The following is a 16,032-nucleotide window of genomic DNA, read 5'->3' as shown; positions in this document are numbered from 1 at the left end:
CCTGTTCACACCTGCAGCTCTGAACAGGCCCACTTCCACGCCGTTGTGCCGGGCCCATTAATGAACCAAGCAACCAATGATCTCATTAACTAACTGACAGGCCCACTTCCACGCGTTTGTGCCTGGGCACGCCGTCGAGCTGACGCCCCTCGTCGGCGATTTCTTCTGCCGCACACCTCCGATCGTGCCGGCGAGCGTGCGCGCGCGCGCGCGCAGCTGCGCCCCCCCCCAAAACGCGTGCCACGCCACCCGCTGGTCGAACCCGATCGGTAGGCCAGCGCGCACGCGTGGCTCCGCTCCGCAGCCGCGCCGTCAGGGGGGCGGCGTGGCGTCGGTGCCGGCGCGGTGCCCGCCCCCCGCCCCCGGCCCGGCCGGCGGTGGCCGCGCGAGATTGGGGCTGCGCCGTGGCGCGACGAGTCGGTGCAACGCAAGCACCTCTCGCTGCGGGACGAGAAGGGCGGCGGGATGCTGCTCTGGGCCGAGAGCGTCGACTCGGAGGAGGGGGCTGCCGCCGCCGCGTGCTCTGCCTGTGAACGGCGCCTCTCCACGCCTCCGCTTGTGAGCAGGAGGGCTGCCGCCGCTGCGTGCTCTACGCCGAGTTTTGGTGCGTCGTCAAGACCGCGCCTGCCCGCTCTACCGCCGCGGACGCGACCCTCTTCACGCCTCCAGCTGTGAACAGGCTCCTCAACAAGACGCACCTGCCACTCTCTGTCCGCTCACTCATCTCCATCAAGCCACCGGCGGCGGGCGCCGCCGCCGCGTCGAGCGCCGCCGCCGCCGCCGCCTCGCCGGCGGGCCACGGCGACGACGATGCCGACGACGCGTCGCCCGGCGGCTCGTTTGGCAGCCGCCGCTCTCTGCCTCGCTTCTCTGCGGTGGGCCACGAGCCGCTCGAGCCGTCGGTCGCTCGCGGCCTCTCGCGCGCGGCGATCGAGGACGGCACCGCGCGGCTGCCGCCCTTTGAGCCGGCCGAGCTGCCGCCCGCCGCCGGGCTGCCGCCGCTGATGCTCTCGTTCGGTCCGTCCGGCAAGCTCACCGGCCAGCTGGTGGCCGTGCAGGTGGACGAGGGGCGGTGGGCGGAGCTCTCCCTCTCGCGCTCCAAGGCGGCCAGCTTCGCGCTGCGGCACGAGGACGTGGTCTACGAGCTCGCCGCGCAGGTGACGCGGGCTCCGGCTGACTTCCACCGCACACGGCTGGTGACGCTGCTGCCGCGGTACGTGCTCCTCAACTCGACGCCCTTCGACCTCGTCGTCGGGCAGGCCGGGCACGACGCCTGGTTCCTGATGCCGCGCCACCGGCCGCACTCGCCCGCGCAGCGTCTCGTCTGGCACTGGCCTTCCGCGAGGCACAAGCGGCGGCTCTGCGTCAAGGTGCTCGACGCCGACGGCTCAGAGTGGCTCCCGTGCGCGCCCTTCAAGCTCGGCGGCGGCGGCGGCGCCAGCTCGGGCCTGCGCTGCCTGATCAAGTCGAGGCACCCCTCCGAGCCGCGCAAGCTGCGCGTGCTCGGCGTGCACCTCGAGGTGGTGGACGGCGTCTGCTTCGTCAAGCTCTGCGAGGCGCGCGCGCACGAGATGCCGCTGATGATCTCGAACAACACATCGGCGCCGATCCGCATCCTGCAGTCACAGCCCGGACGCACACTCCTCGGCCAACCCTCGCCCGCCGACAAAGCAAGCGCAGAGGAGGCGCGCTCCGTGCGCGCCTCGCTCTCCGCCGCCGCCGCGCCGCCGCGCCTCGCCGCCGCCGCCCCGCCCGCGCGCGCCCGCCGCGGCTGGCGGCGCCATTTCGACGTGCCGGCCCTGTTTGGGGCGAGGGAGCGCACGGAGGGGGAGGCGCCGCCGTGGCGCGGCGCGGGCGGCGCGGCGGGCGGGGAGAGGCGAGGCGGGGGGGGTGGAGGGGGAGGGGGCGGGCGCTCGCTGCCTCCGCTCGACCTTCCGCCGAGTGGGGGGGCGGCCGAGGCGGTGGCGGAGGGGGCCCGCGGGGCGGCCGGGGCGGCGCCGCCGCCGTCCCGGGCCGGCGCGGCGGCGACGGCGGTGCAGGCGCCACGTGCGCGCTGAGTAGTTCGTCAGTGCGCTCGTTAGTTGATGGGTTGGTGTCGGCGACGCAGGCGTCCTTGCGCGGCCTTTTGGCGAGGCGCACGCTTGCGGCGTCTCGCAGGGTGGCGGCGGCGACGGCGCTGCAGGCGGCGGTGCGCGGCCGGCTCGCCCGCCGCACGCTCGCCTCGACGCTGAGCGCCGACGTTCGCGGCGTCGCCGAGTCGCTGCGCGAGCAGGCGGCGCCGCGCTAGTCAGTCCGTTAGCTAGCTCGTTGATGAATGCCGAGTCGCTGCCGCGTTGGTCCGCTGATTCATTAGCTGCTCAGCCGATGCCGCGTCGTTGCGCGAGCAGGCGACGCTGCGGCAGCAAGGCGCGACCCGAGTGCCATCCAACCAGACGCCGTCGTACGGAGAGGGCGTCTGCTCGGCGCGCCGCTCCTCGTCGCGCGGCGGCGGGGCGGCCTCCTCCACCAGCGGGTGGCCGAGCGAGCGGCGCGAGGAGGCGGAGCCCCTCGTCGGCGCGGACGCCGGCGGCGGGGAGGCGGGCGGCGAGGGCGGCGGAGGCGGCGAGGCCGGCGGCGGCGACGGCGAGGAGGGCTCGCTCGGCAAACTCGTGCGCATGACGATCAACGCGCGTCGGTGGAGGGAGCGGGCGGCGGTCGCCGCCATCCGCGCGCGGGTGCCGGGCGGCGCGCGCAGCCAGGCGGAGGCGGGCGAGGGGGGGGCGGCGCGGGGGCCGCCCGTCACGTCGCTCAGCGCGCTGGCCGCGTCGGTCCGCGAGCTCGAGGAGGGGGAGGGGGTGGCCACCGACGAGGGGATGGCGAGGCGCAGGTGGTGGCAGAGGTACGGCGACATCCGGGAGCGGACGGACGTGCTGGGGAGGAGCGTGCCACCCCGCGCGTCGCCTCGGAGGAGGAGGTGCAGCCGGCTAGTCGCGAGTCTGCTCCTAGGCGCGCCAGCCTGGTCGCCTCGGAGGCGCAGCTAGTTCGTTTTGAGCTGCTAACTACCTACTACTAATTAGGCGCGCCAGCCTCGCCGCCTCGGAGGCGCACTTAGTTAATAATTCGCGGAACTGCTCATTACAAACTGCTGGTTAGGCGCGCCAACTTCGTCGCCGCGGAGGCTCGCTCGCGCGCGGCGGCGGTGCGGCGCCAGCTGCGCAACGGCGACTTTGAAGGGGCGACGGGGCGCATGCTGCGCTCCAAGGCCCCCCGCCCCCGCTAGCTAAGTACTTCATTAGCTATCAACTAATTCACTAGCGGATGCGGGCGCCCCGAGGCCCCCCGCCCCCGCGGTACGCGAAGGCACTCTCCACTACCCCCACGGTACCCGAACCCACCCTCCCCTGCCCCCGCGGTGGCGGCGCGTCTCGGGCGCTCCACTCGCTCACCTCGCTCCCGCTCCGCCCTCAAGGCGCCCCCCGCGGTGGCGCGCCGGCTGCTGCCGCAGCGGAAGCGCCGCATCGGCGGCGCGGATGGGGGAGAGGTCGGAGTGGACACGATTGCGCCTGGCGAGTCGGCGGGTCGTCGCCGCGGAGGGGGAGCGAGCGCAGCGCGCCTCCACGCCGCTGCCTGTGAGCAGGCGAGACGGCCGTCTTTGCGTGGGACTTGCCCTACGGCTCGCACAGGTAATCCATTAATAATTAGCTAATTAATGAGCCGTCTTTGCGTGGGACTTGCCCTACGGCTCGCACAGGTAATTCATTAATAATTAGCTAATTAATGAGCCGTCTTTGCGTGGGACTTGCCCTACGGCTCGCACAGGTAATTCATTAATAACTAGCTCATTAATGAGCCGTCTTTGCGTGGGACTTGCCCTACGGCTCGCACAGGCTCGAGGTGCGGGGCGGGGGCGGAGGCGAGGGCGGCGGCGAGGGCGGCGAGGGCGGCGGCGAGGGCGGCGGTGAGGGCGGCGACAAGGGCGGCGAGGGCGGCGAGGGCGGCGAGGGCGGCGAGGGCGGCGGCGCCGGCCCCTCCTCCCCCTCCGCCGCCTGCTCCACCTCCTCGGAGTGGTGGTGCGCGCTCCCCTGCACGCGCGCCTTCCACACACGGCCTACTCAATAGCGCGAGTGGCTGGCTCATTGCTGGTAGGTGCTCGCTCACCTGCACGCGCGCCTTCAACGCGCGGCCGATCGGCGGGGACTTCGACGTGGAGGTCTCGCTGATGGACATCGCAGGACCTCCCCCCCCCCCCCCCCTACGCTAATGCCGCCAGAGGAGTGAGGAGTGCGCTCGCCCGCTCGCGCAGGCCCGCTCAAGCTGCTCGAGATCTCCGGGGGCGGACTCCGACCGAGCCGGGCGCCGCGCCGCCGCGCCGGAGGGGGGGGAGGCGGCGCCGTGGCGGCGGCGGGCGGCGGCGGCGGGTCGAGAGGCGGAGAGGGGGGCGCCGCGCCGCTGCTGGCGACGGTCGACTCGTGGGACGCGGGTGGCCCTTCCTAGACACTTCCTAGACACTTCCTAGACACTTGCTACACACTTCCTACACACTTCCTACACACTTCCTACACACTTCCTACACACTTCCTACACACTTCCTACACACTTCCTACACACTTCCTACACACTTCCTACACACTTCCTACACACTTCCTACACACTTCCTACACACTTCCTCGACTGTCAACGCGTGGGACGCGGGTGCATCCGCCTTGCTCCCTCCCGCGCGGTGCCGTTGCGGCCCTCCCTGTCTCTACCCCTCCGGGCAGCGGTGTGCGCGTGCCTCTGTCAGGCTCGTCCGATTGGCTCTCCTCCGACGAGAGCGACGGCGGGCAGGGCTCGGGCCGCTCCGGCGGGGTCCGCGGCGGCCGCGCTCGGTCGCAGGAGAGCGACCGGCTCTCGGCCACCCTCGGCCACCCTCGGCCAGCCTGGGGGCCGTCTCGGCTAGCCTCGGGGCCATCTCGGCCAGCCTGGGGGCCATCTTGGCCAGCCTCGGGGCCATCTCGGCTAGCCTGGGGGCCATCTCGGCTAGCCTCGGGGCCGTCTCGGCTAGCCTCGGGGCCGTCTCGGCCAGCCTCGGTTACTCGCCGCCATACTCGCAGGAGAGCGAGCGGCTCTCTGCGTCGGCGCCGCCCGCGCGCCCGCCGCCGCGCCGGCCGAAGCTGGCCGCGGCGGTGGCGCGCACGGACGAGGCTCTGCACGCGGCGGGCGCGGCGGTGCGGCGGGGGGTCGCCGGGGCGGCGGAGGCGTCGCGGCGCGCGGCGGCGGCGGCGCGCGGCGGCGGCGGCGCGGCGGCGCGGGCGGCGGGGCGGGCGGCGCGGCGCGCGCGTGTCGAGTGGCTCAAGTACTTGTCGATGCTCGAGCGGCTCCGCTCGGCGCCCGAGCCGCTGCCGCTCATCCTGCTCGAGGCTGCGCGCGGCGGCGGCGGCGGCGGCAGGGGCGGCGGCATGGTCAAGGTGCAGCTGGAACTCGAGCTCGGCCGGCTGGCAGGAGTTGACTAGTCGTGAGTAAGTGATTCCCCCCACCGGCGAGGTGGACCTGCACGTCGAGCTCGGCAAGCTGCACGTCTCGCTCGTCAACGCGACGCCCGCAGAGCTGCTGCAGCTGTGCGTGCACTTCCTAGACACTTTCTAGACACTTCCTAGGCACTTCCTAGACACGTAGCTGTGCGTGTACTTCCCAGACACTTCGTAGATACTTCTTAGACACTTCCTCAGGTGCGTGTACGGGCTATGCTGCGACTTCCCAGACACTTCGTAGCCACTTCCTAGACACTTCCTCAGGTGCGTGTACGGCCTATGCTGCGACTTTCGGCGCGACCTCGCAAACGCGCTGCAGCCTGTGCTCGAGCTCTCGCTCAGCGCGAGGCGCGCGCCGCCCGACGGCCAGCCCGCCGCACGCCCCTCCTGTTGAGCGGCCCGCTGACTGGCTGAGGAGTGGAGCAGGCACCTGCAGCTCGACAACCAGCTGCTGCACGCCTCGCTGCCCGTCGTGCTCGCGCCGACCGCCGCCGCCTGCAGGCCCGCCGAGGGGGGGCGCGCGAGGGCGCGCGAGGCGGGCGAGCCGGTGGTGCAGCTCTTCCTGCGCCTCAACCGCATGCGCGGCGTGGACTACTTCCAGAAGCTGGAGCTCAAGCTGGCGCCGCTCTCCCTGATGGTGGAGGAGTCGCTCGTGCTCGAGCTGCACCGCTTCGTCGCGCCGCTGCTCGGCCTGCCCGCCCTCGCCGACCCGGCGGAGGGGGAGGCAACCTCGCGGGAGGGGTGGGAGTGGCGGCTGGTTGCGCCGGCGCCGCGGCCGCTGCTCGAGCGGCAGGTGGAGATCGCGCGAGATCGCCCGAGATCGCCCTAGACCGCTTGAGATCGCCGAGATCGCGCGAGACCGCTCGAGATCGCCCGAGATCGCTCGAGACCGCGCGAGATCGCCCGAGACCGCTCGAGATCGCCCTAGACCGCTTGAGATCGCTCGAGATCGCGCGAGACCGCTCGAGATCGCCCGAGATCGCTCGAGACCGCCCGAGATCGCCCGAGACCGCGCGAGATCGCCCGAGACCGCTCGAGATTGCTCGAGATCGCATGTTCGAGCGGCAGGTGGTCGTCGACCTGTGCACCGTCTCGCCGCTCATGTTTGACGTCACCCTGCGCGCCTCCGGGCAGACGCGCGGCTCGACGCCAGCCGGCCAGCCCCGCCGCTTGCCTGTGGTCCCGCCACGGCAGTAGTTGAGGTGCGAGCCGCCCTCGTGTGGCTTGGACGCAGGCCAGCTCATCGCCGTCGCCCTCACCCTCTTCGGCAACATCGACGCGATGCCGATTCGGCTCAAGTCGTACACGATGCGGAGGCGCCTCTCTCTTTTAGCTTATAAACAGCTGATGAGTCACTCACTCAAGCCGTGCACGGTGCGGAGGCGTTACTCCGATGACCATAGCGTATTTATGAAGTGATTAGCTAGTCCCTCACTCACGCCGTGCCACGGTGCCGAGGCACCTCTCCGACTGGTCCGACTTCACCGAGCGGCTAGCGTCCCACTACGTGCTGGTCGCCTCGCCGCACGTGCTCGTGCTGCTCGCGTCGCGCAACACCTAGTCAATTATTATTAGTGAAGTGCCCGATGAGTAATTAACTAGGTGCTCGTGCTGCTCGCGTCGCTGAACATCACGGGCGGCGTGCCAGGCCTCTCGGGCCCTCGTCGGCGGCGCTTCTGGCCTTCTCTTCGCTGTGACCCTGTCTCTTTCTTTTCTCCTCCCACAGGCCTCCTCTCGCACCCTCGTCGGCGGCGCGTGCGGTCCTCTCTTCGTTGTGAGCCTGCTTTTCTTTTTCTCCTCCCCCAGGCCTCCTCGCGGCCCTCGTCGGCGCGCTCGCCGAGCCGCTCCGGCTGGGCGGCGCCCTCGCGCTGGGCGGGTCGGAGGAGCTCGCCGCCTTGAGCGCGTCGCTCGAGCGAAGTAAGTACCCATCAAGTACTTAGTTAATCCTTAATTAGGACCTCGCCGCCTTGAACGCGTCGCTCGCCGAGCTGGCGCGCAAGGTGGTCCACTTGCCGTCGCTCCTCCTCTACCGCGTCGCCACCGCCGCGTCCGCCCTGCTCTCCTTCGCCACCCTCTCCCCCTCGTACATCCGCACGCACGCGCTCGGCGTCTACGCGTCGGAGGCGTGCCGGCCGGCGGCGCGGGGAGGCACCTCGCCCGCCCGAGGTCACCCGAGATCACCCGAGGGTCGGCCGCGGGGCTAGGTCCCGATCGGGGTCGTCGACGGCGCGTCGGAGGGGGTCGCGATGCTCCTCGACGGCATCGTCGGCCTCGGCGGCGTCATCTCGAAGCCGTACCGCGGCGCGCTCAAGCACGGGCCGCGCGGCTTCGCGAAGGGGCTGGTGCAGGGCGCGCTCTGCGTGCTGCGGCCGCCGATCGGCGTCCTCGACCTGCTCACAACCCTAGAAGCAGAATACGGGTTCTTGTATCTCCCCATATCTCCCCATATCTCCCCATATCTCCCCATATCTCGTGCCTAGAAGCAGAAGACGTGTGCATGCACCCCAACTACCGCCCGAGGGGGACACGTACTCCGCTGTATTCCCCCGCATTCCGCCGTACTCACTGTACTCTTCTCCGCTGTCTTCACGCGGTGCTCGGAATACGCTGCCCAGTACCGCATCCGCGCCCCGAGGTTGGCGTATTCTGCGTCTAGGCTCACAAAGACGGTCGAGGGGCTGATCCACTCGCCCTTCCTTGGCGTGCGGCGCCACCTGCGGCAGCCCCTCCCCGCCGCGAGGGCTGCAGGCGGAGCTGCGGACGGCGCCTCGCCACGCCCGCCTCCCGCTGTGAACAGGCAGCAGCAGCCCTTCGCGCTGCACGCGAACCGGCTCGTCGCCCCCTTCAACGCCGAGGAGCGCGCCGCCGAGCGAGCTGCTCCCCGCGCCGCGGCGGGCGGCGTCCCTTCACCCTCCCCCCCCCCCCTTCCCCCCTGTGAACAGGAGAGCCGCGCGTACGAGCTCCTCTCGCTCTGCTCGCCGGCCGCGCCGGCGCGCGGCGGGCGCGGCGGCCGCGCCGAGTTCTTCCAGGCGCAGCGCCGCCCGACGCGAGCGCCGCGAGGGCCACGCCCTGGCGACTCGCCCGCCGTTAGCCGCGCGCCGTTGGTCGCAGGCGCAGCACCCTATCGAGTACCGCGACGGGATGCGGCTCGAGCAGCGCGTGGCGCTCTCGCCGCGCCGCGTGCGCGTCGACCAGTGGTTCGATGGTCGATGCAACCGGACTGAGCGCTTACTAGGTGCTCGTCACCACGCTGCGCGTCGTCTACGGCCGCCCCGAGCGGCGCGAGGGGGAGGCTGCCCCCGAGTGTTCCGCCCGCTGACTGGTGGTTGTGGATGGCCGGAGTAGGCTGCCTCGAGCCGCTCGAGCTGCTCTTCGAGGTGCCGCTCGAGCGGATGGCGCGCGTCGACCTGCAGGAGCCGTTCACGCACATCATCCTCTGGACGTGGACCGAGGTGCGCGTGCTGCGCCGCGCCGGCCTCAACGCGATCCCGAACATGGTGCTCGAGCGCCACATCAAGGGGTCGCGCCCCTCGCAGCTGCGCGCCGCAAAGGAGCACCTGCTGCTACTCGCCAACCAGGAGGAGGTGCCCGCCGCCGTCGCCGAGCAGATGGCGCCGCTGCGGGTCTGAGGGGGTTGCTGGTTCGACACTGTCGATTGTGTCAAAAAAATGACACATGTCTGCACGTGTTTACGCAATCTGTTTTTCGCGCCTGTCCTGCTTCGATGGCGATGGCGCTAAGAGGTTCCTCTTTTCCGCGCCCCCCCCGCAACGCGCGCGATATGGAGAAAAGACGCGCCACTGGTTTGTTTAACATCGAGGCTAGCTCAAAAGAAAACTAACATGGAAGGCAAGGGATTAAGCGTGTGTGTGTGTCTCGCGCCTTGCGGGGGGGGAGCGGAAAGGAGGAACCTCTTCCCAAGAGCACCACTCTTGGAGCGCCGCCACTACCACCCAGAGCGCTGCATCCAAGCAGCGCCGGGCAATGACGGCTTACCGCCCACCCAGCCCCCCTCGGCACACCCCGGCAGCCAATGTGTGACGGCTCGAACCCGCTAAGCCATCCCGCAAGCGGGATAGCCCGCCACTCGAACCCGCAAGCGGGCGTACGAACCGCGAGCGGCTCGCACTCGTGACACGCAGGCGTCCGCCAGACGGCGCCGGGGCTAGGCGACCGAAGAGGAACTACGGCAAGAACCGCACACCACCCGCTGACAGTTCCGCGGCGCCCGCCAGGGGCGTGCGCGAGACAGGGCTCGAAGCCCTTTTCTGTGAGCAGGGATTCCCTCCCGGCGGGGGTTGTGGCGGAGAGCCGGCATGGGAATCGCCGGCCCCCACCCAGGGGGTGCCCCTGCCAGGCGCCGCAAGCGGCGCCCGACAGGGGCGGGTGCCCCCACCCCGAGGGGTGGGGGCGGGGGCGGGGCCCAAAGTGATTCGGCCTATCGCCTCGGCAAGGTCCTCGGTGCGATTCTCCACGGTGTCGTCGAGCGAAAGCGCGGTAGCCGCTGAGCCCTGGTCTGACAGCCTGACAGCAAACCCCGGACAGCGCCTGACAGTGCCCGACAGCCTGACAGCGTTGACAGCACTTTCTCTGACAGCCTGACAGCACGTATCTGACAGCCTGACAGCAGAGCCTGACATCAGAGGCGTCCCGTCGCTGTCAGGCCCTAACCTGACAGCCTGACAGCTGCCCGACAGCCCGACAGCACACAGCGGCCTGACAGCAGCGCTGACAGCCCGACAGCCACAGAGCGTGCAAGTACTACCAGCTGACGAGCGACAACGATGGGGAGGCCTTCCGCTGGACCAGCAACTACCAGATCATCAGCAAGGTGTACCTGAAGAAGCACTCCACCCTGCCTCTCTGCTATTCTCTCAGTGCGGCAGACAAGAAGATGGTGACGTCCACCATGAAGAAGATGGTGGGACCGGAGGCAGAGTAGAGACTAGAGTATGTGCAGCAGAGTCCTGCTGGTCTCCTCTTGATAGTGTCATAAGTGTGGCTGGTGTGTGTCAGAGCCTGACAGCACCCGACAGCACCACCTGACAGCACCTGACAGCAACAGCCCAACGTCTGACAGCAGCAGCAGCCTGACAGCTCTGACAGCTCCGACAGCGTCTGACAGCAACACCCGACAGCTCCGACAGCACCTGACAGCTACAGATCCCCTCTGATGTCAGACACGCACCCGACAGCACCTGACAGCACTGACAGCACCCGACAGCTGGTCTGACAGAGGCACCTGACAGCGCCTGACAGCTGCCCGACAGCCTGACAGATCACCTGACAGCACCTGACAGCCTGACAGCCAGGGCTCAGGGTAGCCGCGGAGGTAATGACGTCGACATCGGTGGAATCGGCTGGGTCAACGTCAATGTCGATAGCTCTTTCACGCCGGATCCCCTTGTTGTCTCCGATGTGTCGCGCCTGCGCGCTCGGCGTGTATGAAATCCATATCACCCCCTGCTCCACGATGGGGGCTTTAGGCGACGAGGGCGGGGCGCTAGGCGGCGGTTCGTTTTCGGGGGAGTCGGGTGGGTCATCGGCGTAGCTAGAGGCCCCATCACCGATGTCGTCGAGTGGGATGGTTGTACCTCTTCCGTTAATACCCACGTCGTCGCCCACGGTGCTGCTCTCCCCGTCGTCTGCGTCTGTTGGGACAGACTCGTCTTGCCACTCCGGCGCGCCGCAATCCCTCGCGCCGCTCCTGCCGAGGTCAGCTTTCTTATCGACGTAGTCGTTCCACTTATGACCACTGTGCCCCTTGACGTGTCTCCATGTCACTTCGTGCCTCGACGCTAAATGCCGCCACGCTGCTCGAAGATAGCTCGCTAGTTGTGCGTTCTCCCCCGGCGAGATTCTCCCCGTCGCACACGCCATCGCGTACTCGCTGTCCGTTCGGACCACCCCTCGTGAGCCTGCTGGTTGTGGTGCCGTGTGGAGTAGTGAGCGAAAAAGCTCCGCAAGCGCTGACAGTTCTGCCGTGTTATTGGTGTGTTTCCGCGCCCCCACGAAAGCGGCGTGTACGGGGCTAGTCACGACGGGGCCGTAGCCTTCGGTCACGAGCATGGCATTTACGTCGCGTATGCCGTCCCCGCCCATGACTACGGCGTACGCCCATCCTGCCCTGCCTCCGTCTTCCGACCCATCAGTGTACGCCGTCCAGTCGGGTGGTCGCTGCTGCTGTGGGGGCGTGGTGCCAGAGAGAGAATTCTTGATACGAAACCACGACGACACACACCAGTCGACTCGCATCGGTTGCCTCCATGAACGGCGGAGCTATTCTCGCGCCCACACCACACCTGGCTCCAACGTGGACACGCCCATAGCTGGGGACACTACTAGGTCACGCATGGCATCACAGAAGTTTTATCTCTGGGCCCCGAAAGGCATCTCTAGCAGTGTCGTTACACATGCCCCCTCCCCTCCTGGGCGCATGCGCCTCACGTCTCGCCAGAGCATAAGCCCTTGGCGTGTGGCGAGACGAGTTTTTCGCCATCGCAGCGAGCAGCAAGCCGCCCGCCGCAAACAGCCGGAGGCATCGCCACGGCACTGGCTGCGCCGCGGTCCCGCACCCGTCGACGCAGCTCCCCCCGCGGAAGACCGCGCGTAGCAACGTCTTGACGATCGAGATGAGCGCGCCTGAAGCTCGCCCACCTACTGCCCCTGAGAGTTGGTTATGAGTGGGATCGGCTCCCCCCCTTGGGATCAAAGCTTCCACGACCTCACACCCAACATCCCAGGCGGGATCAGAAGGGGACTCCACACCGGACACCGCCCGGGCACAGCCCCCCTACCCGTCGGATCGCACAGAGGGCCCCCTCGGAGCAGCCCACACACAATCACGCATCGGCAGATTGAGTGCCTGAGTCAGGCAGACAGCACAGACAAGAGGAGAGAGAGGAGAGAGAGAGAGAGAGAGAGGAGAGAGGAGAGGGTGAGGGTGTGAACACACGTGAGGAGTGGGGGAGGGTGTCTGTGGTGGGTTGTAGTCATACTACGTGGTTACAACCACGCGCCCCTCAGGAGCTTAAGGTAGAGCTGAGCGTCCAAGACGCCTCGGTGCCACCCACCGGCGTGAAGACCATCCGGATCTACCGAGCTCGTCCTCCGGACGGACCCGTCCTCGCGATGGCCCACGGTCCTCCGTCGCCTGGTTGAACCCCCTGCCTCCCGGTTGACCCCCCGGTCCCCGTACACGACCATGAAATAAACTCAAAGTCCACCACAGCCACCAGCCTCCACCTCCACCCGCGAGCCGCCACCGCTGCCGCCCGCGACGCCGCCCGCCGCGTCAGATAGCCGCGACGCGCGCATCGAGTCGCGTCGGAGAGCCGCGCCGCACCAGCAGCAGCATCTGCACCACCAGCAGCAGCAGCAGCACCACCACCACCACCCGAGAGAGAAGCGCACCTGCCCGACGCCGCCCGCCGCGTCAGACGCTCGCGACGCGCGCGTCGAGCCCAGTCGCACAGCCGCGCCGCGCCAGCAGCAGCATCGGCACCAGCAGCAGCAGCACCACCACCACCAACAGCAACAGAGACAGGCAGTGCAGGCGCAGAGGCGCTCGCAGAGCGGCGCTCAGCGCCGCGCACGCCACGCTGCGGACCGTCGGACGAGCGCACCGTACGTCGGCGGCGAGCCGCGTCGCCAGCCGTCTCGCGAGAGAGCGGCGCCGCCGCGTGCGCGCAGCAGCTCTCTCTCTCTCTCTCTCTCTCTCTCGCGTGGTGCCGTCCCCACAAAAGAATCTTACAACAAAAGAAACGGCGGGATCGATGGCTTTTGCCGCGTTGCCGCCGGAGATGCCAGAGGCGTTAGTGGCTGGGCGAGGCGACGAGGCGGCGCTGCTGGCATGGCTCGACAGCGGCGGGCGGATCAACGCGACTTGCGGGGTAGGTGGTGTGAGCGGCGTCACCGTGCTGATGATCGCCGCCGCCCACAGCCACGAGCGGGTGGTCAATCTTCTGTTGCAGCGCGGCGCGGAGATCGACTTGCAGAGCGGCGACGGCGGCACCGCGCTGATGGGCGCCGCCGGCCAGGGCCACGAGCGGGTGGTCAACTTGCTGCTGCAGCGCGGCGCAGAGATCAACTTGCAGAACAGCAGAAGCGTCACCGCGCTGATGTGCGCCTCCGGCTACGGCCACGAGCGGGTGGTCGAGTTGCTGCTGCAGCGCGGCGCGGAGATCAACAAGCAGGACGGCAACGGCGGCATCGCGCTGATGTACGCCGCCCAGAAGGGCTACGAGCGGGTGGTCGAGCTGCTGTTGCAGCGCGGCGCGGAGATCAACAAGCAGGACGGCAACGGCGTCACCGCGCTGATCATCGCCGCCGGAAACGGCCGCGAGCGGGTGGTTGATCTTCTGTTGCAGCGCGGCGCGGAGATCAACATGCAGAACTGCAACGGCAACACCGAGCTGATGCTCGCCGCCAGCACCGGCCACAAGCGGGTGGTTGAGCTGCTGCTACAGCATGGCGCAGAGGTCGACATGCAGGACGGCAATGACGTCACCGCGCTGATGTACGCCGCCAGCACCGGCCACGAGCGGGTGGTCGATCTTCTGTTGCAGCGCGGCGCGGAGATCAACAAGCAGAACAGCGACGGCGACACCGCGCTGATGGACGCCGCCGGCAACGGTCACCCCGCCGTCGTCCTCCACCTGCTGCGGGCGGGCGCAGACGCGGCGTTGTGCTCTGCGAGCGGCAGGACGGCGCTGCAGATGGCCAAGGAGGAGGGCCACGCCGAGTGCGTGCGCGCCCTCGAGGAGCATGCGGCGGCGGAGGCGTCGGCGGAGGCAGCGGCGAGGGAGGCGGAGAGAGCGGCGGCAGAGGCGGAGGCGGCGCGGCATGCCGAGGCGCTGCTGGCAGAGGAGGAGGCGGAGAAGGAGGGGGAGCGCGCCAAGGAGAGCAAGAAGGGCAAGAAGAAGAAGAAGAAGGGGAAGGGCGGCGGAGGCGGCGCTGGGCCGTCGCGGGAGCCCGAGGATGAGGCAGCGCTGGCGGCGGCGGAGGAGGCGGAGTTGGCGGCGGCGCTCGAAGAGAGCGCGAGGCTGGAGGAGGAGAGGCGGGCGGCGGTGGAGCAGCCGACAGAGCCGGAGGCGCCGCCGGGGGAGGAGGAGCCGCCCGACGACTTCGTCTGCCCGATCACGACCGAAATCATGAGCGACCCGGTGATGGCGGCCGATGGGCACGCGTATGAGCGGTGTGCGATCGAGCGCTGGCTCGCGACCAAGTCGACGAGCCCGATGACGGGCGGCGAGCTCGAGAACACTAGCCTCTTCCCGCACCACATGCTGCGCCGGATGATCCGGGACTGGGACGGGGCGCGGAAGGCAGCGTGACCAAGCTCGTAATCGCGCCCCATCTCTCAACCCCATCCCAGGGGTGCACCCCATCCCAGGGGTGCACGCGGACTGTGCCTCACAGTTGTGACGCGGGAGCGACGTACGAGGCTCTCACGTAGACCGTGTGTGTGTGTTTTTTTTTGGGGGGGGGGGGGGGGGGCTCTTTTCCTCTTCTGGCAATTTTTTCAGACGGTCATATTCGGTTCATTAACCTGGATCTACCGAATTTTTCGCAAAAAAGAAGAAAATCATAAGAGACAACCCAGAACCGTTACGGAAAAGCATGCGCGACGCTGCCTCTTTGCACCGCTCGCTCGCGGCTGCGGGAGACACGGCCGCCGATGCGGCTCGCACTCGCTCGGCGGGCCTCCGTCCCACAGCCGCCCGGGCGTGCCACGGGTCTGCCTGGCGCTGCGCTGCTCGCACGCTGCACTGCACAAAGCTGCGACAACAAGGGGAGGCTCCTGAGCTTGAGCGTTGAGCAGTGCAGCTGCGGGCGCTCGTGGGCGGCTGTGCAGTGGTGAGAGTGCCTGATTGGAGGCGAGCTGGTGCTGCGCCAGGGTGCGCAGCATGCGCTCTTGCTCTGTGCTGAGGCATGCTGGCTGGCGCCCAACACAATGCCCTGGATGCATTGCTCCACGCCGTGCTGGCTGGCGCAGTACTGCCAGTGCGCCGACTGGCGCGCAGGGTGCGCGTCGCCGCGTGTGGCACGGGTGGCTCGAGAGGCGCGGCTGTCGTTCAACCCCGCGGCGCATGTGCGCCGCGGAAGCTGCTCGACAGGCTGCGGGCATCGCTGCGGCAGAAAGCGCCCGCCCTCTGCTTTGCTTTCGCCCGCGTTTTACGACAACTTTCGGTTTATCATAGCCGCCGAACTTTACCTCGCTGTTTCTGTATAGGAACCGGGGGCCGTCTTCCTCAACCAACCAAACCTCATTACCGACTGCCGGTTGTTGGGGACACGTGACTCCTGCAAAGGGCAGTGTCTCCACCCGGGAGTCGGACATTCCAAACCCCCCCCCTGCCCCCTCTCTCTCCCCCCCCATCCTAGCCCTCTCTCTCTCTCCTCCTCTTTCTTTCTCTCCTTCTCCCTCATTCCCCCCCCCCTCCCCCCTCTCCATCTCTGCCGCCCCCGTGCCAACCCCCGCCGCCGCCTCGCCTGCCTCCGCCTCCTCCGCCACCCCATCTCTCGCTCCCCCCCCCGCAAC

At 68.8% G+C, this 16,032-nt stretch overlaps 2 protein-coding genes across 2 annotated transcripts; both read left to right on the top strand.

Annotated features, from left to right (window-relative positions):
- Positions 1-2,855: 2,855 nt before the first annotated feature.
- EMIHUDRAFT_454531 (hypothetical protein) lies at positions 2,856-9,118 on the top strand (the record flags this gene model as incomplete). The annotated part of the gene is made up of 20 exons (XM_005791252.1): positions 2,856-2,917; positions 3,133-3,241; positions 3,449-3,554; positions 3,830-4,049; positions 4,126-4,211; positions 4,283-4,459; positions 4,763-4,854; positions 5,073-5,426; positions 5,503-5,576; positions 5,754-5,837; positions 5,916-6,246; positions 6,699-6,790; positions 6,948-7,017; positions 7,092-7,137; positions 7,296-7,372; positions 7,445-7,612; positions 7,694-7,908; positions 8,146-8,191; positions 8,601-8,694; positions 8,835-9,118. The coding sequence occupies exons 2-20, from the start codon at positions 3,227-3,229 to the stop codon at positions 9,116-9,118; spliced, it is 2,631 nt and encodes an 876-aa protein (XP_005791309.1). The 5' UTR covers positions 2,856-2,917; positions 3,133-3,226.
- A 5,523-nt stretch (positions 9,119-14,641) lies between these two features.
- Positions 14,642-14,946, top strand: EMIHUDRAFT_223989 (hypothetical protein; the record flags this gene model as incomplete). Its single annotated transcript, XM_005791251.1, has 2 exons — positions 14,642-14,820; positions 14,910-14,946. The coding sequence occupies 2 exons, from the start codon at positions 14,642-14,644 to the stop codon at positions 14,944-14,946; spliced, it is 216 nt and encodes a 71-aa protein (XP_005791308.1).
- Between the last annotated feature and the right edge of the window lie 1,086 nt (positions 14,947-16,032).

Source organism: Emiliania huxleyi, assembly GCF_000372725.1.
Source record: "Emiliania huxleyi CCMP1516 unplaced genomic scaffold EMIHUscaffold_114, whole genome shotgun sequence".
Lineage (NCBI taxonomy): Eukaryota > Haptophyta > Isochrysidales > Noelaerhabdaceae > Emiliania > Emiliania huxleyi.
The sequence above is the reverse complement of the archived record's forward strand: the minus strand, read 5'-3'. Positions and strand labels throughout refer to the sequence as shown.